Source organism: Ochotona curzoniae, unplaced genomic scaffold (genome assembly GCF_017591425.1).
Source record: "Ochotona curzoniae isolate NIBS_2020 unplaced genomic scaffold, NIBS_Ocur_1.0 contig_66, whole genome shotgun sequence".
Classification (NCBI taxonomy): Eukaryota; Metazoa; Chordata; class Mammalia; order Lagomorpha; family Ochotonidae; genus Ochotona; species Ochotona curzoniae.
In genome coordinates, this window is record NW_024466512.1 from 2,605,688 (window position 1) to 2,632,396 (window position 26,709).

The following is a 26,709-nucleotide window of genomic DNA, read 5'->3' on the forward strand; positions in this document are numbered from 1 at the left end:
TCCCTGCTGCGGGGCGTCGCGGCGGACGACGAGGCGACGCGGGCGGCTGGCCCGAGGTGAGCGGCGGCCGGCGCGCTCTGGGTCCCGGGACTCTCGGGCACGGGCGAGGATGGCCTCGTCGTGGACTCTGGCTGGGCGCCCTGGGCTGTAGCTGGGCGCGGGAAGGAGCCGGTGTGGTGCCCACGGGCCGCTCTGGGCGCCGCGGCCGAGAGAGTGACCCCCCCCTCCCTTGCAGGAGGAGGAGTTCCGGTGAGCGCCCCGCGGCTCGGGCTGGACATGGGGCCCAGCGCGCGGCTGGTGACCATCAAGAGGAGCGGGGCGGACGGGGCCCACTTCCCGCTGAGCCTCCGCTCCTGCTGGTTCGGAAGGTGAGCCCCGCGCGTGCCGACGCGGTAGCTGGGGGGACCCGCCAGCCGCTGGTGCACTGACCCAGACTGGCTCCTGGTGGGAAGTGCTATTTGTAAATGCCCCGGTTTTGTTTCTGCAAAGCAGCCAGGGTTTTGAAAGCTAATTTGATGGAACGTCTTGTGATGGGGGACCATGTTAGATGGCCGGCCAGGAGCTCTCGTCCCAGGGGCCAGGTGTGCCGCGGTGCTGTTGGCTCGTGGTGGAGAAGTGGGCTGGAGAGCGAGAGCTGCTCCTTCTGTGTTGTGAGAACTTTGCCTCTGCCGGGGGCGCACTGACCCTGGCCCTCCGTGGAGGGCCCGGGGACACTCGGCGCCCCCTCGGTCACCCCGTGCGGTGGACGCGGGCCTGTGATGGCGTGGCTGTCCGCGGTGGTGTCTCCCGAGCCCCATCTCCTTGCGTCCTCTTCTGCCTCCGGACTAGCGAGCTGGGGTTCAGTTTGTGGTTGGAACCTGCTCTCCAGCGGTTTTTCATCCAGACCTTTCAGGAAAGCTTGTCTCTGCTCACACAGTGTGGGTGATGAGTTTTGGGGTTGACTGTGCCCCCAGACTGAGCCCCCCCAAGAACAGGGGCTCTGTGGTCAGTAATGGCGGACTCAGGGCCTGCTGCCTGACGCCAAGGAGGTGACGGCTGTGTCCGGTGCAAATCATGGGACAGGTGCTTGGCTTTGCAGTCCATGGGTAGCAGTGGTTACTACAGGAGGGCCCACCGATGGGCAGGAGGGCCCACCGATGGGCAGCCGGGACCAGGGGCGCTGCCCCTGACAGCCCCCCTGTCGCACCCCCTCCAGCCCTGAGGGTGACCTGGTGTAAGGTGTCGTGGAAAACACGCCTGCAGTGACCCTCTTGCCCCTCGGAGCTGGCTTCTGGTGATGATGTGTCTTGGTGCGACCTTCTGATACGCACACGTCAAATCCCTTCCTGAGGGTTAACAAGCCACATTTTCCATCTCAGTGGCATGGCATCCTGGTTATTACGCAGTAATACTCAATGCAAGATTTCATCATCTAGAGCCCAGTTCGTAAGTTCTGGTCATGTGACATGAGTAGGAAGGCGGTCTTGGTGGTGGGGAGGCCTTGCCCCCTGTTGCCCCCAGGGCTGTGTGTCCCCTGGGAGGAAGGGTGTCGCCTGCTGCTTCCTGTTGACTGGGCTGCGGAAGGCAGGTGCAGTCTGTATTGTTTTTCTTTCCTTGCAGATCTGTGTTTTAATGTTAGGAAGCTTTTGCACCCACCAGTTGGTAAAGCGTAGTTTGTCACCCTGGCACTCACCTCAGACAGTAAGCGCCTGTTCTGTGCTGGACCCGAGTGGTAGATACCTGTTGGCACAATGTCATGAAGTGGGTGCTGGTGCCAGGTGCTTGGGTGTGGACGAGTGGGGGTGCAGAGGGGTGCCAGCACTTTAAATACTAAACACAGTCACTTTCCAAAACTGATGTAAGGCTCTGCCTTTGAGGAGTGTATCTGCTTATATAAAAGGTAATTCAGCTTGTCCTCCAGTGTCTTGGGTTACTTTTGTTGACGAGTTTTAAAGGTCTGAAATGGCTGCTTATATCACACTCATAAAAGCTGTTTACAAAGTGATTGAATTAAACATTTTGTTGTTATTTCTTTACATCACTATTTTTACAACCCAGCTTACTAGTCAAATTCTATTTTGTCTTGAAAAATTGAGGTAACTTTTAACAGTTGTAACCCTCCCTCCCAAAAAAAATCTTCATTCTTTCATCTGAAGGGGTATCGAATGTGACATTCGTATCCAGCTTCCGGTCGTGTCAAAGCAACATTGCAAAATCGAAATCAATGAACAGGAGGTAAGCTGGCTTCTTGGAAGTCGATTTTTAGCCCTTGGGGTTCACTGTTGCTCTGTTCACACACACTCACGCACACATTCCCGCTTTCTGCTTGCAGGCAGTGTTGCATAACTTCAGCTCTGCAAATCCAACCAAAGTCAATGGGTCTGCTATTGCTGGGCCTGTGCAGCTCAGGCACGGAGATCTGATAACCATTGTTGATCGGTCTTTCAGGTGGGTAACAACCGGCTGGGTTAACAGCAAACGGCGCCTTCTGACTAATGCTAACTAGCGGCCTGGTAACAAACCTTCCTTACACTTGATGCATGTCAGAGTGCGTCAAGATTTTAGCAACGCTAACTTTTACTCTTAAGGCATTTGTATCTAGGAGGAATGACAAATGGGATTCGAGTGTGATGGAATCCCCGAGTTAGGGCGCACAGAATTATGCAGAAGAAGGGAGATCTGGTCCTCAAGATGCTCTGTGTGTGTGTGTGTGTGTGTGTGTGTGTGTGTGTGTGTGTGTGTGTGGTGTGTTGTGAAACTGAAATTTCTTCTTTAAATAAAAACGCAGATCCAGAAATGAAACTATCACAGGTCAGCTTGTGGTGTGACCGCCTGTCGCAGAGTGTGTGACGCTCCTGCAGTCCCCCAGTTGCTCAGAGCATGGCGCATTTGGAGGAGAGACTTGTCAGACGCGAACCTGTGAAGCTTTAGGTTGTCCTGCTCCGGTGCCCAGTGGCTCCCGTACGGTTGGGATGCAGAGACAAGGGCGGGGGAAGAGGCAGCGAGGAGGGCTGAGGAGAGCAGCCCACAGACACCAAGACTGGGACAGGTGCAGCCAGCTCAGCTGCGGAGAAACTGTGGTTCGTGATGGTCGGCCTACCAAACTAACTGAGCATCCCAGTCAGAGAGTTTTGCACGCTGTCTTTAATCACAGCTTTCTCTTACCAAGCGGCCCACCGCTGTGGCTTTTGTGATTGCGTAGAAATCTGGAGTTGTACCACCTGTGCGTGGGTTTCTGTGCTGCACAGTCTTCCTCTCTCTAAGAGATCGCGTGGCACTGGCACAGTCCCCTGCTTGTGCCCGAGTCCTGTCACTGCGTGTGAATGTCGTCGCGTGAGGGCTGGCTTTGCAGTCTGTCTTGCTTGTGTGTGTATGTAAGTGAAAAAATAAAGGGTATGCAGAATCACTGGCAGTGTATTAAATGTGGACGGACGCTTGCATGATTTCCAGTTTTTCAGCCATGTCCAGGCTTGCTTCATGATTAGCTGTGATTACCTGTTTGGAAAATCTTTCCTAAGTGTGTGTGTGAGTGAGTGTGTGTGTGAGTGAGTGTGTGTGTGAGTGAGTGTGTGTGTGTGAGAGAGAGTGAGTGAGTGTAATTTGAGAAGCAGGTTGCTATCCTCTCCTGTACTCCCCCAGATGCCCACCGCTGAGCCAGGTTGGGCAGGTGGTCAGGAATTCATTTCAAGTTTTCCATGTGGTAGCAGAGATCTGGGTCTGGAGCAGTATGTGCTCATTAGCGTAAGTAGAGTCAGGAGTGGACTGGCCTTGAACCAGCGCACGGGGCACAGGGACCCCGGCTGGGCTGGCCTTGAACCAGCACACGGACACAGGGACCCCGGCTGGGCTGGCCTTGAACCAGCGCACGGGGCACAGGGACCCCGGCTGGGCTGGCCTTGAACCAGCACACGGACACAGGGACCCCGGCTGGGCTGGCCTTGAACCAGCGCACGGGGCACAGGGACCCCGGCTGGGCTGGCCTTGAACCAGCACACGGACACAGGGACCCCGGCTGGGCTGGCCTTGAACCAGCGCACGGGGCACAGGGACCCTGGCTGGCCTTGAACCCACCTTGGCTGTGTGTGTTGTGCAGGTATTGCCCACAGTGGTCTTTCTGCATACAGCTTTTAGATTGTAACGTACATTCTCCAAGAATTTTCCCTGTTTTTGTTGGTTGCTCTAACAAATATGTTTAAGTCATCTGCTCAGGATTTGCTTGTTTTTCTTTGTAATTGTTCTGTCACTTTTTGCTTTATACATTTTGAAGCTATACTGTGCTGTAGAAAATGGGAATTGTACCTTGCTGGTAACTAGAACACTGGCATATACCAGCGCCCTGTGCTTGCAGTAATATGCTTTGTTGGATGTTTCCCGTGGTTGGTAGATAAAGCCAGGTTAGTTCTTTTAATTTATGCCTGCAAAACAAACATTTCCACAACCTTAATTTTAACTTCATCAGCCTCATGGCTTAGATTATCTCTTGAAACTTACTGTTCAGTGACGTTGTTTTTAACTGGAAGTTCTGGAAGAGTTGCCCCTTGTAGTGTTCTGTGTGGGCTGTGGTCTGTTGCAGCCCGTGTCCGCTGTTCTCAAGTAAACCGCTCTCAGGAAATGGCTTTCTTGCCTCTGAAATGGCTTGAGTCTAAGACAGGTGTTTTGTAGACAACAAATCGGTCACTTGTGAAATCCATTCTGCTAAACTCCAGCTTCCCCTCATTTAGGTTAAATAGACATTCCCTAATGTTCGGCTTAAATTCTTTGGTCATTTCTTTTGTTCTGTTTCTTGTGATCTTGTCCTAATTTTTAGGGTTGATTTTTAGACTGTGAATCTAGAGGCAGGGAGTATCTGATGTGTAACAGATACCACATCGGATTCCCCTGATTGAGATGTTATTCAAGGTGACATTAATTGCAATCCTTAAAGACACCCAACAAAGACTCAGAAATGGATCTGCTGAGCACGACAAACTCTGTTGAGAACTCTGCTGCCCTGAGAATGGCCTGAGCTCTCAGGTGGTGTCTGGATTCTCGTCACTGAAACACCAAAATTGTCCTTGTGCAGGATAAAGGATCACGTGACAACTCGACCCTGAGATCTGCCAGAACAGTAGTGTGTCTTGCCAACGCAGCCTTGCACTGCGCTTGGTTGCACACAGGTTGAGTAAACGGGAGACTGGAGTGATGCTTGTCCCGTAACCCTCACCGGGCAGTGCCAGCATCTCTCCGAGTTTGCTCGCTGGCATCGTGCTTGCTGCGTGAGCTCAGCCCCTGTGTGGCTTCCAGAACGTGAGAGACGGAGCCTGGCGTGGTGGAGTCCACTCCGCCTCGTTGGCCATAGGGGTTGCCCTGGGTCGCAGGCCCGGTGTAACAGCAGCTCTGGGCTGCACGCAGACACAGGCAATGGCTTCAACATTGGTCTCGTGGTGTACAAGTCAAACCCGAATCATGTCGCTTTATACACCACAGGTATGAATGTGAAAGTCCTCAGAATGGAAGCAAGTCACCTAAAAGTCCAAGGAAAACCCACGAACAGGTGAGGGCGGCGTGGGAGGGCTAGTAGTAACAATCATCGGGGCTGGGTAAATATTTCATGCTGGGGAGTGGGCAGGGGTGGCTCAGGACTTCTGGCACTGCTTCTTGGTGCCAGGGGCCCCGGTGACCTTAGCACAGTGAAGTGCAGCGCCCGCATCACCCACCGTGACCCTGAAGCAGGTGCACTGACATGTTCTTGTGGCGCCTCCCGAAGCGGTGGTGTTGGTGGACGGGCTGCAGGTCATCGCCCACGGATGACAGTGGCTCTGCATCTTCCCCCTGGCCACCACGCTCAGCGGGAGCCCGCCTCGGATGGACACGCTCCCCGGTGAAGGGGCTTTTCTCATCAGTGTAGGTGCCCTGGTAGCCTGCTTGGGCACCTGGAAGCCCAGCTCGATGTTCTTGTAGCGCGGGGGTTTCTCCTGGCCAGTCTCTGCTGGGAGGACCCACTTCTTGTGCTGCAAGATCGCCGGCTGCTTCTGGAAGGCACGCTCGGCTGAATGTCCGCCATCTTCCCCGCTGCCGGAAGAGAAGCTAATCATTTTTTGATGATCATGAAGTCATTTGTAGGCATGTTGATTGGTGAATGATTTTTTTTAAGATTTATTTATTGGGAAGTCAGATATACAGAGAGGAGGAGAGACAGAGAGGAAGATCTTCCATCCGATGATTCACTCCCCAAGTGAGCACAAGAGCCGATGCTATGCCTACCCGAAGCCAGGATCCAGGAGCCTCTTCCAGGTCTCCCATGCGGGTGCAGGGTCCCAAAGCTTTGGGCTGTCCTCAACTGCTTTCCCAGGCCACAAGCAGGGAGCTGGATGGGAAGTGGAGCTGCTGGGATTAGAACCGGTGCCCATATGGGATCCTGGGGCATTCAAGGTGAGGACTTTAGCTGCTAGGCCACAGCGCTGGGCCCTAGTGAATGATTTTTTTTTGCCTCTGGTTAGATGTGAACAGCCTGTGAAGTTTTCATTCTGTAACTTGTCTGATTAAACTATGTGTTGGGACTAGCATTGTGGCACAGTGGGTTAAGCTGCTGTTTGCCACACTGGATGCCCTAAGATTGCCAGCTCTTTGTAACGCACCTGGGAGAGCAACAGAAGATGACCATATGCTCCAGTTCCTGCTGCCCACTTGGGGACCCAGATGGAGTTGCTGGCTCCTAGCCTGTCTGCTCCAGCCCTGGCTGTTGAGATCATTTGGGAAGTGAACCAGTGGATGCAAAGTCTTTTCTCTCTGAAATTTCCACAAAAGTCTATAAGTCTTTTAAAAAAATTATTAATACTGGGCCCTGTGTGGTAGCCTACTGGCTAAAGTCCTCACGTTGCATGTACCAGGATCTCATATAGGCACTAGTTCATGTCCCACTGCTCCGCTTCCCGTCCAGCTCCCTGCTGGTGGCCTGGGAGAGGAGTGGAGGAAGGCCCAAGGTCTTGGACTCCTGCACCCACGTGGGAGACCCAGAAGAGGCACTGGGATCTAGGCTCCTGATTGGCTCAGTTCCAGCCATTGCAGCCATTTGGGGAATGAACCAGCAGATGGAAGATCTTTCTTTTTGTAAATCTGCCTTTCCAAAAAGCAATAAATCTTAAAAATTATTAAGCGGTTAGAAATTTTATGACTGTTAAATATAGTGATACAGACAATATGAGATTATTGTGCATTTTTAAACTTTCCCGGGTAATTAATTTTTATCTTAAGATTACTGGCCCACTTCAGACTAGAAACGAGAAAGCATTGCTCACACGTAGTTTTGGAAGCAGTGGGTTTGATCTCAGGGACTCGGGGTCTGCTAACTGGCCTGGACTGATCGGCCTCTGGCAGTAAGTTCTTCCCTGCTCGGGTGGCTGCTCTTCCTCAGTTGCAACTTGGGTATTTGTATCTTGGATCTGTGTTGAGCTGTAGCTGTTCTTCCACCTACACTCCCAGTTACTGCACAAGAAAGACAAGCAGCGCTCCTTATGGCGAGCCCAGAGGCGCAGGCCCTGGCTGGGCTCGCGTGCGCCTTCACTGGGGCCTAGACCTGCCGGGTTGCCAGACACCCCAAGTCCCTGGCAGCCAGGGAAGCTGCGTGCCTCAATTGGCCACTTCTGGTAAAGACAACAATAGAATCATGGTTTTGTGCCTGTGGTGGGCTGACATGTGCAGGTGATGTTTCACTTTAGCTTTGCTTCTGTTTGCTTATACTGTTCAGAAATGAGAAAGCCTTGGTCAGGTTTGGTTTAAATAATTCTAAGCTTACAACCTGTTTCCTTTCTTACCACTTTTGAATCAGCTAGTATTTGCAGTATGACAGCAGGCTCCCTAACGGCTCGGGCTCATTGCTCAAACAAATCTCGTGTCACAGAGACAGGTCGCTGGAAAGCACTGTTCGCAGCGTGGAGGGCCTGAGCACCGAGCAAGGAAGCTCACAGGACCTTTTTGTTTTCCCCATTTACAGGAGTCGACCCGTCGTGTCTCAAGGGCTGGCATTTCTTCTGACCCCGGTTTGTAATGCTTTCCTTTCATTCTGGGCTTCTGTGTACCTTGCCCATTGGGGACAGCGCCACCGGCAGGCGTTGAGTAGCTGGGTCATTAGCATGGCGGACATTCGTGGGTACCCGAGCTGACTTTTTTCCTGGTAACGGATAGGATGCTGTGTCTAGGAACAGTTCATGTATAAGTGGACTGTTCATTTGTCAGCTTAATCCTGATTGGTTGATAGCTAGTGATAGCTGCTACCGGTTGTTAAAATCTAATGACATCTATTTGGATTGTAATGCTGGTATAAGACCTACCAATTTTAGGCATTAAGTGATTGTAGAATAAGGGAGTTTGAAGTGAAGCATTAAAGCCCACCAGTGTTTATCACTTAGAAAATGCTGAACTTCTGTTTCTTGTTTTATAATCTTGCCAAGATGAGAAAAATCAGGACTCCAAAGTCCATTCAGAAATCGCTGAGGGAAGTGTCTCAGGAAGGCCTCCGACGCCTGCCAGCCGTGTCACCAGAGCCAGCCGTGGCTCAGAAGCCAGCGGCGCCCAGGGAGTGCCTGGTGTGCAGCCGCCGGAGCGTCCTGGACGTGGCGGACATGCAGGAGCTCTCACTTCCAAGGGGTCCGAGCGGAGTTCGGAGGGAGCGGTGGCGAGCTTCGATGGAGGGCTGGAGCCTCTCCCCTCCACACCAGGTCTGCACGAGGGCAAGAACGAGGAGTCCCCCTTTCAGGAGCTCTACCAGTCCCTCAAGAAGGAGTTGGACGTCAAGTCACGAAGACGCAGCGCTCTGCAACTTCGCAGGCCGTCAGGATCACAGGCCGACTTGATGGCGGAAGCGACAAGTCCCGACGCCCTGCAGAGAGCGGGCCAGCAGACGGGCTCGGGGAGGCCCCGGGCGAGGTGTGGCAGACCCTCACTCGGGCAGTGGGAGCCTGAGCCGGAGGGCAGCCCGGCGCGGCCAGGTGCGGTGGGCCTCACGCCCACCCAGAGCTACGCCCTTGTCTCTGGAGTGAGCAGAGTGAAGAGCCCAATGCAATACTCACACAAACGAAAATACGAAGACCTGTGTGCTGCCGAGGGCAGAGAGCCCGCCGAGTTAGTTACAGGCGGAGGCAGCGAGGCCGCTGCTCGGTCGGTCAGTCCCGGGAGGCTCCCGAGCCGGACACCAGCAGCAGCGCAGGGCGCCTCCTCGGCGGCCGGCACGCCAGCACGCCTCTCTCCCAAGAGCAGAAGGAGCGTCCCTGCACGTGTGGCCGTCCTGCCGATGGAGACGGAAATCCAGAACCGGCCTCTGGCTCAGTGGCCTGCTCGCACGGAGAAGATGCCGAAGGACTCCCCCCGGAAGCCTGAAAAGTCGGATCCTACCCAGACTTGCTCCGGGTTACCTGGTCTTAGTTCAGTTGATATCAGCAACTCTGGCGATCCCATTAGTAAGTCTGTTTAAATCTTTTCATGCCTACCTTATATGAGTTTGTGAGAAGGATGAAGCTACTCAGCCCCCAGCACAGTGTTGGAGACCTAGTGTCAGCTCACAGCTCATTGCTGAGGACAAGGAGTGAAGGGGGTGGGGGGCACAGCTCAGGACCCTGCTGACCACGGGCAGTGACCCAGGCATGACTCCTTCCCCTTTCCCATGTATTGCAACACAGAAAGCAGAATAATCGCAATTGCTTTTCCTGTGGGCTTGAGTTCAGAATTACGGTCAGCTGGGTCATGTGAGAGTCAGGTGATGCCTTGGAAACCGCGGCCGAGCGCGGTGATTGCTGTCAGGCAACTGGCTCTGGCCCTCGGGCCACAGTCCTGGGCACAGTTCTAAATGCTTCACAAACATTGGCCTTTGAGGCCCAAAGCAGGAGGACTGCCCGGAGTAAGTTTTCTTGCTCTGTTTCGCCAGTGGTGGGACCTGTCGAGCCGACATCGCAGTTCCCGGGCCTCTTCCTGCCTTTGGCATCGTGCTGCTGCTGCTGTCCTGGTCCCAGGACTGTTTCTGCAAGTGGCCTCGCGGGGTGGGGGCATGACTGCCTGCGGACTGAACCCCTCGGTCCTGAGGCGGACATGCCCCTTCCTTGGGAGAGCAGGTTGACCGTGAGGCGGAGTTAGGGAGCGATGTGGTGGGGCTGGGGTGGGTGAGATGTGGCTGAGAATCACCTGGAGAAAGGACCACTTGTCTGCTTAGTGCAGTAGCTGGATGTGGGTGTGCCCAAGTCCACGTCGCCCTAGGAAGTCTAAGGCCACTGCTTAGAGCCCATCTCTGGACCTCATGCTCCAGGGGGACGCCGCTGCTGCCTACAAACCTGATGCCTCAGTGGTGTCTCCTAAGATCTTCCAAGAAGTCTGGAAGCAGTCTCGCCCTCTTGAGCACTATGAGAATGGTGTGGTGCTGTGGGTTCACCTTCCAGTGGGTGCTTGGCTCGTCAGTTCTCACACTGAATGAGCCCTTAGTCTCAGTGTAGCCTTTTCCTTGCTCTTGTCACATCTCTGTTCTCACACTTGTGTTACTTCAGGTAAGAATGAGGGGATGTCTTTGAAAAGAAGGCGCGTGTCCTTTGGTGGTCGTCTGAGGCCTGAATTGTTTGATGAGAACTTGCCTCCAAATACGCCCCTCAAGCGGGGAGAAACACCGGCGAAAAGGCGGTCTCTCGCCACGCCCACCGTCCTGAAAAAGATCGTCAAGGTAGGCTTGCCTGACAGCGGCTCGGCGCTGCCTCCAGAGTCCTGACGGAAGCGGAACTGAGTCCGTTTCTAAAAAGCTAAGTGACAGCCTGTTGATTTGGATGCTAGAGAATGAGCACAGGATTGCCAGCTGCTCTGAGGCGGCAGAGGGCTGGGCTGCAGAGGGCTGGGCTGCAGAGGGCTGGGCTGCAGAGGGCAGGGCTGCAGAGGGCAGAGGGCTGGGCTGCAGAGGCCTGGGCTGCAGAGGCCTGGGCGGCAGAGGGCTGGGCTGCCGAGGGCTGGGCTGCAGAGGGCTGGGCGGCAGAGGGCTGGGCTGCCGAGGGCTGGGCTGCAGAGGGCTGGGCGGCAGAGGGCTGGGCTGCAGAGGGCAGAGGGCTGGGCGGCTGAAGGCTGGGCTGCAGAGGGCTGGGCTGCAGAGGGCTGGGCGGCTGAAGGCTGGGCTGCAGAGGGCTGGCCTGCAGAGGGCTGGGCGGCTGAAGGCTGGGCTGCCGAGGGCTGGCCTGCAGAGGCCTGGGCGGCTGAAGGCTGGGCTGCCGAGGGCTGGCCTGCAGAGGCCTGGGCGGCTGAAGGCTGGGCTGCAGAGGGCTGGCCTGCAGAGGGCAGAGGGCTGGGCTGCAGAGGGCTGGGCGGCTGAAGGCTGGGCTGCAGAGGGCTGGGCGGCTGAAGGCTGGGCTGCAGAGGGCTGGCCTGCCGAGGGCTGGGCGGCTGAAGGCTGGGCTGCAGAGGGCTGGGCGGCTGAAGGCTGGGCTGCAGAGGGCTGGCCTGCCGAGGGCTGGCCTGCAGAGGGCTGGGCTGCAGAGGGCTGGCGGCTCCTTAGCACTCCCCCCGAATCACCTGCAGGAACCGCATGGTCACTGTGGGCCTCTGTGAAAACTACCAGCTAACGGGTGCTGGCTGCATCTCAGCCTGGTACCAGAAGCATCGCTTTGTTTTCTTTTAGCAGAGGATCTGATCAGTGAAATCTTCCAGTCAGCCGTCCTTTGCTGCTTTATGTATTTCTAAACAGCTAAGAAATATCTTTCCATTAAGCTTCTGTATTATTATTATTATTATTAATTACTATATTTGAATCTGTTTGAAAGGTAGAGTGATGGGGGAGGAAAAGGAAGAAGGAAAGCAGGTGTTTGATCAGTCCTTGCAGCAGCTAGGACGGGGGTGGAAGTCGGGAAGCAGGAACCAGGGTCTCCCACGTGGGTGACAGGAACCCCAGGACTTGGGCCAGGCACGTCAAGTCCAGGCAGGACTCCGTCCCAGGCACTCTGAGCTCAGATGTCGGTGCCTTCACGTGAGGTCTTAACTCACCGTGCCATGTGGCCACTCGTTTTTACATCTCTAGGGAGATGGGACCCAGAGCCCACCTTCATAAGCTGGGTGGTCTTTATCTTCCCTTAGTGCAAAAAGCAAAAATGCATGCCTAGCTCCTTCCTATTTTATCCTGCTTCCCAAAAGCAGTCTCCCTCCAGGGCAGATCCCAGGGGGGCTGGTGGTCCATGGCAGATCTGGAGGGCGGGGTGGTCCCTGGTGTGTGCTGGGCCTCCCTCCAGAGCAGCTGCCGGGGGGCTGGTGTGTGCTGGGTCTTGGTCCAGGGCAGATCCTGGGGGGGGGCTGGTGTGTGCTGGGCCTCCCTCCAGAGCAGATCCCGGGAGCTGGTGTGTGCTGGGACTGAGGTTTCTGCTTGCTGGTACTGTTTTCTTTTTGTCTTAAATACCTCATTTTGCTCCTTGAATAGCCTTTCTGTTTCTGAAATGAGTAGGATAGTTCCACCTCAGCCTTGGCCTTAGGCTCAGGGAGCTGGTGTGTGCTGGGTGGTTCGGATGTTAGCTGTTTTAGGGTTTAAGGAGCTGAGGTTCTGCTCACTGGGACAGATGTTGCCATCTTGGTGAGCTTTCTTGTGCATTTTCTGTCTTGGCAGGAAAACCCTCAGCCGTCAGGACAAGAGCCTTCTACGGACATCTCTGTGGAAGTGCCCACACAAAGCCTGCTGCGGAGTCCTGCCCCTGGCGCTCCGGGTTCGAGTGCAGAGAGGCGCAGGTCGGGCAGGCTGTCCTCGGCCTCTGGTGGCAGCTCAGCCCCCCAGCAGGCAGGCTTCGCTAGGAGAGCAGGGAGGAAGAGTGGCACCTTACCTTCCAAGAGGACGTCCGTCGGTCGGAGTCAACATGATATTTTACAGATGATTTGTTCCAAAAGAAGGAGTGGCGCTTCAGAAGCCAATTTAATTGGTTGGTATTACACTGATACATCTACGGTGAGCGCTTCCATTCGTGCTGGTGTCCGTAGGCTCACCATCTCTTCTCTTCAACAGTGGCAAAGTCGTGGGCGGATATAGTGAAGCTTGGCGCGAAGCAAGCACAGACTAAGGCTGTAAGGCCTGGTCCTCCAAGGCAGGTGAACAGGAGACAGAAGAGACCCGACACTCCCAAGGTGAGCTGTCCCACGTGCGCTGTGTCCACCGCGCCGGCGCGAAGGCTGCGTGCAGGCTAACCGTGTGCTTTGGTGTGTTCTCTAGAAGCCTGCAGACCAGCTGCCCGGTCAGTTTAGTACAGGCCACGCCAACTCCCCCTGCACCATCGTCATAGGGAGAGCCCGTGTGGCCAAAGTGAGTGCGCCTGCTCGGCCTTACAGGATGCTCAACAACCTTGCTCTCAACAGCAGAGTGATGGACTATAATGAGGACCTCTCAGGTAACAACAGTTCCTCTCGGCCGCCTGTCCGACACTGATTCTTGCTACCTGTGTTTCTTTGCTGTAAACGGGGTTGTAAGATAAACGGCGGGATCGGCTGGCTGGGATCAGCGTGCTTGGGGAAGGTGGAGCTGACTTGGAGCAGGGCAGTTCTGAGATGCTGGGGTCTGGTGTGCTGCCTGACGGAGGCAAACTGGCTCTTGTTCCTGTCTGCCCTCTCCCGGAAGTTGTGCCAGTGGTTTTCCCAAGGATGGGCCGATGGTTTTGAAGCAGTGTGCTCTTCTTTCTAGTCAGCTTAATTGTTCCTTGAAAGAAAACTCTGGGAAGCTTTAGGCCAGTGATCATTGAATAATCGTGTTTTCACTCTCCAGAGAAGAGTTGTAATAGGTAAGAACCACGGCAGGAAGATTCCGCGGTATAGAGTTAGTCCTGCTGTTTGCACCGCGTGTGTTTCCGGAGGGAAGCGAGGTGTGAACTGCCCTGGAGACGGCTTTGTCTCAGCAGGTTGGCAGTTAGGAGCTCTGTACTCCGCGGGGTAACGCATGCCAGTTACCTCCAGAAAGAGACACACTTATCTGTTAAATCAAGAAACAAAAGACCAGCGAGGAATGTGTGTAGACGCTTATAAACTTAGAGATGTATTGTGCTTGTAGAATAGTGACACGATTCACAGTATGTATTTGTATATAGCAACTGTACAAGTGGGTAAATACATGTAGAATATACATAGTTATATTTTGCATTCTTTTAAACACTTTCCTACGGTCAAGCAAAACGCATTGCCTGGTATAACTTGTATTTCCAGATGCCCATCTCGACTGGGGACTAGTCTATAGCGTTTGGATTAAGGGGTGAAGTGACTAGTGGGGGGATGGTCAGCGGACGGGCTGCTTCCAGAAGGCCTCCCGGCACGTTCTGCAGCTTTCACTTGCAGGGTCTTCATCCGGCAAAGCCAGAATGAGAAAAATGAGGCAAACACAGGAGTTTTATGTTTTTCACATAGTGTTCCATATGAAGAATTACGTTTTTTCCCCTAAGGTTATATGGGACTATTAAAGAGAAGGATAGTGCTAATTTTTTTTTTAAAGATAGTTCATTAGTTGACAGTACTAAAAGTGGGAAGCATTTTTCTAAAATGTGAGCCAGTTAACTTGAACATAAAGTCCCAAAGTCCAGAACTGCTGGAAGATGACATGAGAGCTGTCGGTTTCGGGGTGCCCAGCGGGGTGAGCCCTCGGCCAGCCACCTGCCTGCCGGAGCCTTAGACTGGGGACAGTTCTGCACAGACGCATGCTTGCTTCATTTTCTTTCATTTCCAAGAAAAATAAAGAGTCTGTCTTCTCTCTCACTGTAAATAAAATTACCCTTTTTATAGGTCTTTGTGGGCCAGGAAAAGTTCTAGAAGGTTTCTATTGTTTGTAATTGTTTGGTTCGTCCTGAGTGACAGTTGTGTGAAAGACATGTGTTTGAAATTGTCCACTTGACAGGGCTGGCTGAAATGTTCAAGACCCCCGTGAAGGAAGAGCCGGCCACGAGCACCCGTCCCGTCGCTCTCTCAGAGAATTTGCTTGGAAAAAAATCGGAAGTGAATGTTTCGGGAGAAAAGTCTGCGCCGCCCACATCGGAGACTTTGGGTTGGTTTACTTCTTCCTCTAGAACGCTAACGTTTTTGGCTAGGAACTTGGAGATGATATTATTTCTTTCTTAAAGATACTGTGTGACTTTTTGGCATCAGGGAATCCTGATGAAGTTTTCTGTTGTCCTGTCAGCTGTGGAGTTGACACTCCCACCTGCTGAGCTACGACGAGAATCTCAGTCAATAGCATTCAATGATCTGTGCATGCTTTTAACTTGTTAGGAAGAGGGGAGTAAAGCAGAGTGCATTATTCTCTCACCGTAAGTCTATACATCATCCGAATTGAAAGTTGCTACGAATGAGAGCACAGCTAGCTCTTTCTGTATCCCACGCCCTCCATCCCCCAGCCTTGCAGAAGGAATCAGACTGCAGGGTGAGCGTCGGAGGGGAGCTGTGCGTTCTGTCTTAGCTTCTCGGCGGGTCCCGTCAGAGGGGATCCTTGATCCCCTGCGGAAGGCGCCCCATTGGTGGTTCAACAACCACGAGTTGTTTGAGCAGCGCAAACGGCTCTATTGAGGTCAGTTAGCCATGGCATGCCAGCCTTCAGAAAACCTTAAAGAAGGATTTCCTTGATTGTAACCACAGAGGGAGGCGGTTATGTCGCTGCTGGGTAGCAGCAAGCATCATTATTCTACAGTTTGATGCTCTCTGGGTGTAACAGCCATCTAACGACATGTACTCTGATACTTTCAGTCATGGAGATATAAAACTGAATTATTTTTATGTTTCATAGCAATTAAATCCCAAATTTGTATAACGAAGGTAATAGTACTAATGGCATATGTATTATATATATTTTTATTTCTTGCAGGAGAAAATGTGATCTCTCGTACCCCAATCGCAGCAAAATGGTCACTTGATGAGTATTCTGCAAGCCCTGCGTTAAGGCGGAAGAGCACACGGGGGAAAGGAGATGTGAAAACGCCTGGGAGCGGCTCTAAAGTGACTCCTGTCAGGAATCAGGCCCCATGTTCAGAGACAGCGTCTACTTTAAAGAGGTTGAGAAGATCTGCAGAGCTTGGGAATATTCAGGTGACACCCTCAGAAAGTGAAGACAAGCAGACACAGGCCGGCCTCGCTGAGCGCGTCGGCGGAAGAACTCCCAGGAAGACGCCACAGCAAGAGCAGAAAGCAGCGGGGGACGGAGAAAGACCTTCCAGAACTTGTAAGGAAAGTCTCAAATCCGGAGAAAGTTCTGAAAGGACAACTCCTCTGAGGAGATCGAGCAGAAGTTGGGGGCAGAAGTGTGAATCCACTGAGGAGCGAGGGCCCAGCTGTGAGCTCTTTCAGGAGCCGGTGAACGCGGAGAGCCAAGCCACCGAGGTGCCCTGCGGGTCTGCACAAGCAGAACTCACCAGAACCCCGGCCAGCAGGAGATCGCTCAAGACTCCTCCCGAGGCGAGGATTGAGAGCGCAGAGCGCTCGGCACAGAAAAGGCCGAAGCGTGCCGACACGCTGCAGGACGACGCAAGCGCCGGGATGGGCAAGGGAGCGCCAGGGCACAGTCTCGACCTGGCAGCCTTCCTGACGAGCATGAGGAGGTTGCCCAGAACTCCTAGGAACAAGTCCCAACCCCTAGAAGACCTTACTGGCTTCAAAGAACTGTTCCAAACTCCAGAATTCTCCAATGAGTCTTTGGCTGTTGGCAAAATAACTGTAGGGCCCTGTAGGACTGCTCAGCCCGAGTTGGCAAGCCCCAGAACACAGCCTAAGACGCCCCTGAAGCAAGCACATGTCGACCTGGGAGGAGCACTGCAGACGACCAGAGAAGCTGTGCACACACCCAGAGCACCACGAGGTGATGGCAAAGATTTTGAAACTTTTAGCGAGTTGGCAAAGCAGAAAATGGATGCAGCAGCAGTTGTAAATGGCAGTAAGAGAGGGCCAAGGCGGCCCAAAGAAAAGGCCGCGGTCTTAGAAGACCTCGCTGGCCTCAAAGAGCTCTTCCAAACCCCAGATCGTGCCAGCAACCCATCGACTGTTGAAAAAATTACAGAAATTCCGGGGAATTTACCACAACCAGAACTCACTCAAACGCCAACACGTTTGAAAAGCCGACTCGGGACAAGCCTTGGGAAAGTGAATATACAAGAACGCCTAGAATTGAGGAAACTGACAGAACCATCAGAGGAAGCCGTGTTCTTACCTCAAGAAGCAGCACGTGCTGAAAAAGGCATTAAAGCATTTACTGAAACTCCCAAGCACAAAGCGTACATGACAGAAAAGACAAGAGGAGGTGGGAGGCGGTCTCAGACACCTCGGCAGAAGGGCCCGGCTCTGGAAGATCTGAGTGGCTTCAAAGAGCTCTTCCAAACACCAGGTCATGCCACAGACACAATGTCACCGCAGCCTGGGCCTGTGCAAACCCCAGCGAGGATGAAGGCTCGGCGCAAGGTGGGCTTGGGGAAAGAGGATGTGTCAGAAGAGCCGCTGACTCCCGGCAGACGCACACGATCCGCAGACAAAGCCGGGCACACGGCACAAACACCCACAGGGAACGTGAAAGGCATCAAACAGCCTGTGGAGACTCCCAAGCAGGAACTGGACCTGACAGAAAGTTTCAGTGGACTTGGGGGCCGGCCACGAACACCTAAGGCAAAGGACCAAGCTCTGGAAGACCTGACTGGTGTCAGAGAGCTCTTCCTAACCCCGGGTCACACCAAAGATCCCAAGAGTGGTGCAGAGGCCACTGAGATAACCTTCAAAGTGCAGCAACTGGAACCAGCAAACACCCCAGCAAGCACGAGGAAACGACGGAAGACATCTCCGAGAAATGAGACGTCAGGACAGAAGATGCTCACACGACTGTCAGGGGAAGCCGCGCCCTTCCCAAAAGCACCGCTCAGTGATGATAAAAGTTTTGAAGTTTCTAAAATTCATGCTGAACAGAAAGTTGATCCAGCAAGCACGGTAACTGACAGCAAAAGCCAGCGAGGTACACGTGAGGAAAACTCCCAGCCCGTGGAAGACCTGGCCGGCTTCAAAGAACTCTTCCAAACACCAGGTCATGCCAGAACTCCCTGCAACTCAGGAGAATTTGGCCAAACCCCAGCCAGCTTGAAGGGTTCACGTAAGAGGAGTCTGAGGAAAGTACAGGGAGAGCTCCCGGCACTCCAGCCTACACGGTCATCGGACAGAGCCCCACGTACACCCCTACAAACGTACGGCGTGCAAGATGTGAGAGAATTTACCCACACTCCAAAGCAGAAACTGCAACCAGTAGAAAACTTAAGTGGGCGTAGGGGACGCTCATGGACTCCTGAAGTGGAACAGAGTCTGGAAGATCTGACTGGCTTCCGAGAGCTCTTCCTGACACCGGGGCACCCTGAGGGACCAAAGAGTGGTGGGGAAAACTTGCAAACACCTTGCCAGTCTCCACGAGCAGAACCGGAGAACGTCTCGGCGAGCATGAGGGCACCCCCCAAGACACCTGCAGCCACAGTAGGTTTAGAGGAGCACTCGGCACTCACGCTCACCCATGCCTCCCGGGAAACAGTTCTCACGCGAGAAGAGGAAGAAGATGAAGACAAAACCATCAAAGCTTTTAAGAAATCTGCAAAGCAGAAAGCAGAGCCATCAACACGTGTGACTGGCAGTAGACGGTCAAAGGCCCCCAGAGAAGAGACCCAACACCTGGAAGACCTGACAGGCTTCAAGGAGCTCTTCCAAACACCGGATCACACTGAATCCATGAGTGATGGGAAAAGCACCAGGACATCCTGCAAGCTCCCTGCATTGGAGAGCACCCCGGCCAGCAGGGAAGCATGGTCCGAGACACCTGGGAGGGAACTCGTGCCGACGGACACCTTGAAAACATCAGAAGGTGATATGGACGTAAAAACTTCCAAGCGGTCTTCTAAGCAGAGACTGGATCTAGCAGGAAGTGTAGCTAGCAGCAGGAGGTGGCCACGAACGCCCAAGGAGAAGGGCCAGCCTGAAGAAGATTTGGCTGGCCTCAGAGAGCTCTTCCAAACACCCACTCATACTGAGGAATCAGTGAGTGATGGGAAGACCACTGGAATAAGCTGCGCATCTGAGCAGCGAGCACCAGCAAGCAAGGGGCATCTCAAGACAGACCTCACTAATGTAAATGTGCCAGACGAGTCTTCAGTACAGACAAATGGTACGCAAATGTCAAGAGAAGCTGCCTACACACCCAAAGTGTTAGGAGTCCCAGAAGGTTGTGAAAAAGAGGTCAAAAAATTGAAGGGATCTGCAAAACGGAAACTTGACTCACCGACAAGTGCAGCTGGAGGCAAGAGGCAGCGAGAGACACCTAAGGACAAGTCCCAGCCCTTGGAAGACTTAGATGGTTTCAAAGAACTCTTCCAAACACCAGTTCACACAGAAAAACCAACTGGTGATGTAAAGGCCACTGAAACCACTGACCTGTCCAATGCACCAGGAGCAGATTCGATGGACACTCAGACCAGAACAAGGAGGCAGCTCAGGACAGCTGTCAAGAAAGCAGATGTGAAAGAAGAGGTCTCGACACGGACACGCAGGAAGCTCCCACAGCCATCAGGGGAGCCCGCACCTGTGCCTGGAACAGCAGATGAAGACGTCAGGGCCTTGGAGGAATCTGAAGAGCAGAAACTGGACATAGCAGAAAATGTGATTGGCAACAAGAGACAGCCAAGAACACGTAAGGCAAAGATTCAACCCGCAGCAGAACCTGATGGCTTGAAAGAGCTCCACACAGCAGATCACACACAGGCATCAACAACTAACGAGAAAACCACTGACCTGTCCAATGCTCCAGGAGCAGATTCGATGGACACTCAGACCAGAACAAGGAGGCAGCTCAGAACAGCTGTCAAGAAAGCAGATGTGAAAGAAGAGGTCTCGACACGGACACGCAGGAAGCTCCCACAGCCATCAGGGGAGCCCGCACCTGTGCCTGGAACAGCAGATGAAGATGTCAGGGCCTTGGAGGAATCTGAAGAGCAGAAACTTGAGTCAGCAGCAGGTGTAATTGGCAACAAGAGACAGCCAAGAACACGTAAGGCAAAGATTCAACCCGCAGCAGAACCTGATGGCTTGAAAGAGCTCCACGCAGCAGATCACACACAGGCATCAACAACTAACGAGAAAACCACTGACCTGTCCAATGCTCCAGGAGCAGATTCGATGGACACCCAGACCAGAACAAGGAGGCAGCTCAGAACAGCTGTCAAGAAAGCAGATGTGAAAGAAGAGGTCTCGACACGGACACGCAGGAAGCTCCCACAGCCATCAGGGGAGCCCGCACCTGTGCCTGGAACAGCAGATGAAGACGTCAGGGCCTTGGAGGAATCTGAAGAGCAGAAACTGGACATAGCAGAAAATGTGATTGGCAACAAGAGACAGCCAAGAACACGTAAGGCAAAGATTCAACCCGCAGCAGAACCTGATGGCTTGAAAGAGCTCCACGCAACAGATCACACACAGGCATCAACAACTAACGAGAAAACCACTGACCTGTCCAATGCTCCAGGAGCAGATTCGATGGACACTCAGACCAGAACAAGGAGGCAGCTCAGGACAGCTGTCAAGAAAGCAGATGTGAAAGAAGAGATCTCGACACGGACACGCAGGAAGCTCCCACAGCCATCAGGGGAGCCCGCACCTGTGCCTGGAACAGCAGATGAAGACGTCAGGGCCTTGGAGGAATCTGAAGAGCAGAAACTGGACATAGCAGAAAATGTGATTGGCAACAAGAGACAGCCAAGAACACGTAAAGCAAAGACTCAACCCGCAGCAGAACCTGATGGCTTGAAAGAGCTCCACGCAGCAGATCACACACAGGCATCAACAACTAACGAGAAAACCACTGACCTGTCCAATGCTCCAGGAGCAGATTCGATGGACACCCAGACCAGAACAAGGAGGCAGCTCAGGACAGCTGTCAAGAAAGCAGATGTGAAAGAAGAGGTCTCGACACGGACACGCAGGAAGCTCCCACAGCCATCAGAGGAGCCCGCACCTGTGCCTGGAACAGCAGATGAAGACGTCAGGGCCTTGGAGGAATCTGAAGAGCAGAAACTTGAGTCAGCAGCAGGTGTAATTGGCAACAAGAGACAGCCAAGAACACGTAAGGCAAAGACTCAACCCCTAGAGCACCAGGATAGCTTGAAGGGACTGTCCCCAACACCAGGTCACATGGAGGAGCTGAACGTTGGTGTCCATACCTTCAAGGACATCCCAGAGGCAACCCCCGACAGAGCAACGTCTCCTAAAATGCTCCAAAGAATCCTGAGGGCTTCTAGAGTCAAAGCGGTGGAAGACCCTGCAGAATTGCAGAGCACAAGTAGCCGTCCCCTGGCTCCGCAGAGCGGGTGTGGAGAAGACGGAAGCCTTCCAGGAGCCAAGAAATCGTGCTCGGTGGAGCTTGTGGCAAAGAGGCCAGCCAACAAGAGACAGAGGAGTGCCTGCAGCGAGCAGGACCAGTCCCCGCAGCCTGAGAAGACGGCGAAACGCCCGAGGACCTCTGCGAAAAAGATGGCAGAAAATCTCAACACCCAAAACAAAGCTGCAAAGCAGGAAGTTGAAGAAGCTCCGATCACTCCAAATAAGGTAAAAGAGGGCATTGCACGGTCATTAAGTGCCAACTTGGATGAATGTTATCCACCGTGTATAAACTATAAATTATACAAATTATAAATCTAACTTTATAAATGGGTATCTTTTCCCAAGTAGGTCTCCGTTTGGCAGTGGTTACCTGCAAGGTATGATACAGTGTTTGAGTGATTTTCCTTTAAGGTTTGTTTGTTTTTAGATTTTTAAAATTACTATTTGAAAGCTACACAGAGAGAGAGATCTTCTTTCCTTTGGTTGACTCTCCAAGTGTCCACAACAGCCAGGATGGAGCCAGGCTCCAGGAGCTTGCTCCAGGTTTCGGTCCGTGTGGCAGAGTTCCATGCTCCTGGGCATCTCCCTGCTCTTCCCAGGCCATGGCTGGATGGAACCGTGGAGCAGCTGGGACACTACGTGGAACTCACATGAAACGGCAGCACCGCAGCTGGTGGCTTCATCCACTGTGCCACAACGCTGGCTCCTGGTGCGTTTCCTCTCCTGGCTGAGCTTTTAGATTCTTTCTACTTACTGAAATTTTGTGGATGTCTTTCCGTGTCCTTAGGAGATGCCCTCACGCCGCAGATGTCGAAATAAAACAGATGTGGAAGAAAGGCAAACACTTAGGTTCCTTCTGCCGGCGGAAAACATTAAAATGCAGAAAAATGAGGTCTTCGAACAGCAGGAGCTACAGAAGCCAGATGAGGGAGCCGAGAAACTTCGGTCCAGGGGAACGCGCGTGAGATTCGGGAAGGAGAACACGGCGGCAGTGAAGGAGAGCGGCACACGGGGGGACGCGTCCGTGAAGACTGAGCGCGGGCTGCAGGCAGCTGCACCCGGGGAGCCCCGCGTCCGCCCTGGCGCGGACTCCCAGAGAGCGACCCGGGCAGGCGGGCGGCGGGCGCACGACCCAGACAAAGTGAGTGCCCGGGCCGTGTGCGTGTGTCTGCAGGGCCGAGGCCTTGACCAACAAGGTGTGCCATCTGCGTGCCCCTAGCTCGCACGGAACATTTAACGCAGAAAGTTTTCATTTCGGGTATTTAATTTGTCACCATAGCTCTCTTTTATGTTATCTTAGAAATTCGTCTTCGAGGAATTCGTTTGCATTATGACAATTTCATTCAGGCAAGAAGTAGAGCTCTCTGGTGAGCATGCTGCGACCACTCGAGCCTTACGCAGTCATTGTGGGTGGGTTACCTGCAGTCTCCTTAGTTGAACAGATTGGCTGAACCACAAAGTTGACCGTGTCAGCATTTCTTGGGAAAGACAGAATTAAACTAAACGGGCCACAGAGTGAACAGCAGCCTTGGTGAGAAGTGCCAAATCGCTCTTAGCACACGAAGTTGAATCTGAAACCAGCCTTCTTTGAGTTCATCCAGTGAAGCCAATGCAGCAAAATTCTTAGCTGTACAATTCTGTGAGTCAACCTAGGAAACATCCACAGGGACTGCCGGAAGGAGCCGAGAAAACCTGACATGCCGCCAGGACAGCAGACTGAGCGGCGTGGGCGTGGGCAGGGAGCCGCAGGGAGGTGTGGCTGCTGCAGTGGCCTGCCTGCAGCAGTGGCCCTGCTGCTGGCGGGAGACAGGTGGCAGTGAGTCCTCAAGGACCAGGCACTGGGACCTCAGCCCCGTGTGACTTAGTGTGTTCACCTCATTCATAGCTTAATGTAACATAAACCCAGGGCTTAGTCACCAAATTCCTAGTTTGCAAAATAATGCTTTATCAGGATGTAATTTAAGAAATGTAAAACAGTATTTGTCAGATTTGGACGATACATTGACACACCAGCCAGCTAAGTGTGTGGGCATCAGGCCTGTGCCTTGTCACTCCCCAGCACCCAGGAGATTCCGGAACAGTGTTAACCTTGGTGCTCCGCCCACGGACGGCAGCTCCTGCTGTTCTCGGACCCAGAAAATGCACGTAGAAGGTGTGTGCGTTTAGCTTCCTCGGCTCTTCAGGGAGATCCCTGTGGCTGCGAGGGCTTGTGGTGGAGAAAAGGAAAAGAAGCGTGGCTGCAGCACACGTGGCTCCGGCTGAGGTCCTACGGCCTGGCCCCTGGGGACACAGGGACACGGGAACGCACGGCCGCGTCCCACAGGGACACGGGAACGCACGGCCAGGTCCCATAGGGCCAGGCCCCCTGGGGACACAGGGACACGGGAACGCACGGCCGCGTCCCACAGGGCCAGGCCCCATGGACACGTGGGACGCACGGCCGGGTCCCACAGGGACACGGGAACGCACGGCCGGGTCCCACAGGGACACAGGAACACACAGCTGGGTCCCATAGGGCCAGGCCCCGCAGGGACACGGCAACGCATGGCCAGGTTCCATGGAGAGGTGGGAATTTCACATCTGGTGCTCAATTACTGAGCAGAACTCCCTGTTGTGGCCACCTACACATGCAAACTAGCTGCTTTACAATGCTTGTTGGACGCTGAGATAATGACCAAGGCACTGACCTAAGTGTGCGGGTCAGTGTCGGTCATGTCTGCTCCGTCGGCATGCTGAGGAGGCCGAGAAGGGGTGGGGAGCTCCCGGCGCCCTCTGGAAGCAGGGAGGCCGTGTGGTCCCGTGCAGGGCGGAGGGGGCGTCTCCCTTGGGTGGCTGCTGCGGTTACTGCGGTTCCCAGTGTGGTCTCATGCTCTTTGGCTGCCTGAAACAGAGTGGGAGCAGTGACTGGCCTCCCTGGTATTTCAGTTATCAGCATGAATGGAAATGAGGTGAAGGACGTCACACACGGGTCAGTTATGTCAAAGCAAAGGTTAAGCCTTTTTGATTTTCCATCTTTTTTTTCCCTCATGGTGAACAATTACCTTATAAAAGATGCCCAGCACCCCCGCTTGGCTGTGTCGGATCCCCAGGACCTGGGGTTGGGTGCGCCTTCTGAGCAGGCAAGCTCTTGTTGGCAGAGGAGCATTCTGCCTCTGTCGTCACAGGAGATTGTAGATGACACTCATTGGGGACCTTTGGCCTAAGGTGCTAAAAAAACATTACTTACTTAAGTATGTATTTATTCATATTTGGAAAACTGATTTTGCAGAAGCTGAGAGTCTTCTATCCGCTTGTTCAGTCCTCAAATGGCCAGAGCTGAGGCAGTCTGAAGCCAGGAGCCAGCTTAGCTTCTCTCCAGGTCTGCCACGTGGCGCAGGGGCCCAAGGCCTTGGTCCATTCCTCTGCTGCTTCTCCAGGTCTCAGGCAGGGAGCCGAAACCTGACCTGGTACCCGGATGGTATGCTGGCATTACAGGCAAGGGGGAATCTCGCCTTAGTGTATCATGCATTTGTTTTAAAAGTACATTAGAAACTTTTATGCAAAAATGAAATATTTAAGCTTAAAAACTGAACGAAAAGCAGTTTAATTAAAAAAAAAAAAGACCAACTCCAAACCACTAAGTTAATTTCTCACAAATGAAGACCAGTTTCACATCTAGTGGGGAGTGAAGGGTGTGGGAGTTTGAGACCAGGGCTGGTTAACAAAATTGTTCTTTTACTAAAGAGTTGTATTTCTCTTCCCAAACAGGATAGACCTTCTGTACACCAAGAAAACGAGGACCAGAAGGCGTCGCGAAGACGTGCAGCAGTGAAACCAAAGCGGGGAAATACGTCAAGCCAGTTCACTGAATACTTAGTGTAATTTTTGCTTTCTATGTAAAATGGGTTCTGTAAGTAATGTTATGTGTCTGTTTGAGAAAGGGTGGACGTTCCCAGCTCAGTGGTCTTCAAAAGATCATGAAGGGGCTTGCTGGGTCCCCCAGAGGTTTAAACATTTAAAAATTACAGGGTGGGAAGTGGGTTTGGGGCCACGGCTTTTTTCATAAAATAAAGCCCTGGATTTCCTCATTTCTCAGTCTGCAAGAGTCTAAACTATTATTGTCAAACTGCTCTTATTTTTGTTAATGCATGCCCTTCATCGGTACGGGAAAGGCCCAACTTCCGTCCTGGTGACCCTGACTTGGGCACAGGCTCAGAACCTCCACCCCAAGGCTACTGGCTGTCTATGTAAGAACTGAATTTTTGTTATCCCGTGCCTTCAGAGAGAGGAATTTATTTGAAGGGTGGCTTGCAAATCCATCTTTAAGGACAAAGGGACGCTGCATTAGGGGGTGACCGCAGTCTCGCCTTCTTTCATTAAGAGTGTGTCTACAAAGAGTGTGCACGCAGGACAGGCAGCAGTCAAGTCTTTGAAATGAATCTCCATCTCTCGACAGACTTGGCACGGGGCGCCCGCATCCCCTGCTCCCCGCTTCCCTGGGAGCCAGGGCTTCTTCAGTGTCAGACCCACGGAGCTCTAACTTCTGCTTCTCTCCGGTTTTATTTCCAACACCCCTCCTGCACAGTTGTTGGGTTTTTTGTTTTGTTTTATTTTAAATTGGTCTATTTCTATTAAAAAGGTAGATTTACAGAGAGAAGGAAAGAAAGATGTTCCATCTGCTGATCCACTCCCCAAGTGGCCAGACTTAAGCCGATCCAGAGCCAGAAGTCTCTTCTGGGTCTCCCACATGGGTGTGCAGGGTCCCAAGGACTTGGACCATCCTCCACCGCCTTCCCAGGCCACAAACGGAGAGCTGGGTCAGACATGGAGCAGCCAGGACGTGAACCAGTGCCCGTATGAGATGCTGGTGCCTAAAGATAGAGGGCTAACTTGCTGAGCTATGGCTCCAGCCCCCCAACCTCCACCCCGTTCCTTTCCAAGTCAGAAAGTAACATCCCATCCCTTACAGGCAGCTCTGCAGTCCTCGCAAGCATTGGTCTTGCCAAGCTGAGATGACGATGGCAGTATGGACAAGGCAGGCATCCCAAGTATTGAAGGGCAGGGTAAGACTGCCAAAGCAGGAGATAGAAGTTCATTGGAAGGAGTGAAGCATAAATGGCTTTTTAACTTGGGACCTAGTTCAAAACCTTCATAAGCCACTGCTTACGACACAAGCATCCCCCTCTGGAGCACTGCTTCCAGTGCAGCTCCCTGCTGACGAGTTGGGAAAGTGGCGGAAGATGGCCCTGACTTGCTTCCCTTTTCCCATGGAGGAGACCTGAACACTTCCAGCCGTCTGGCCTTGGCCTGGCCCAGCCCCAGCCACTGTAGCCATTTGAAACATGAAAAACAAACCGGCAGATGAAGGAATCTCTTACTCTGTCCTTTCAAGTAAATAAATCTTTCAAAACAACAAAGTGGAGCAGA

General features: G+C 53.1%; 1 protein-coding gene across 5 annotated transcripts; it reads left to right on the top strand.

Moving 5' to 3' along the window:
- Nucleotides 1-25,370, top strand: MKI67 (marker of proliferation Ki-67). 5 transcript variants are annotated; one of them, XM_040991925.1, is made up of 17 exons: nucleotides 1-56; nucleotides 236-368; nucleotides 2,136-2,214; nucleotides 2,312-2,427; nucleotides 5,446-5,512; nucleotides 7,952-7,997; nucleotides 8,409-9,413; nucleotides 10,488-10,657; nucleotides 12,569-12,875; nucleotides 12,959-13,077; nucleotides 13,163-13,337; nucleotides 14,825-14,971; nucleotides 15,785-16,115; nucleotides 16,158-20,694; nucleotides 21,052-21,528; nucleotides 22,091-22,444; nucleotides 25,051-25,370. In XM_040991925.1, exons 2-17 carry the CDS (start codon nucleotides 277-279, stop codon nucleotides 25,162-25,164), a joined length of 8,136 nt encoding a protein of 2,711 aa, XP_040847859.1. In that variant the 5' UTR covers nucleotides 1-56; nucleotides 236-276; the 3' UTR covers nucleotides 25,165-25,370. The 5 variants fall into 5 exon arrangements, with proteins under 5 accessions (XP_040847859.1, XP_040847861.1, XP_040847860.1 ...); XM_040991927.1 differs by having other exon boundaries at nucleotides 16,158-19,980; XM_040991926.1 differs by having other exon boundaries at nucleotides 16,158-19,551; nucleotides 19,909-21,528.
- Nucleotides 25,371-26,709: the final 1,339 nt, after the last annotated feature.

Excerpts from the sequence above, each read along its gene's own strand:
- MKI67 (XM_040991924.1), top strand. The coding sequence starts at position 277 with ATGGGGCCCAGCGCGCGGCTGGTGACCATCAAGAGGAGCGGGGCGGAC. Across the intron at positions 5,513-7,951 it reads CAAGGAAAACCCACGAACAG|GAGTCGACCCGTCGTGTCTC; the intron begins GTGAGGGCGGCG and ends CCCCATTTACAG. Across the intron at positions 12,876-12,958 it reads TTCAGAAGCCAATTTAATTG|TGGCAAAGTCGTGGGCGGAT; the intron begins GTTGGTATTACA and ends TCTCTTCAACAG.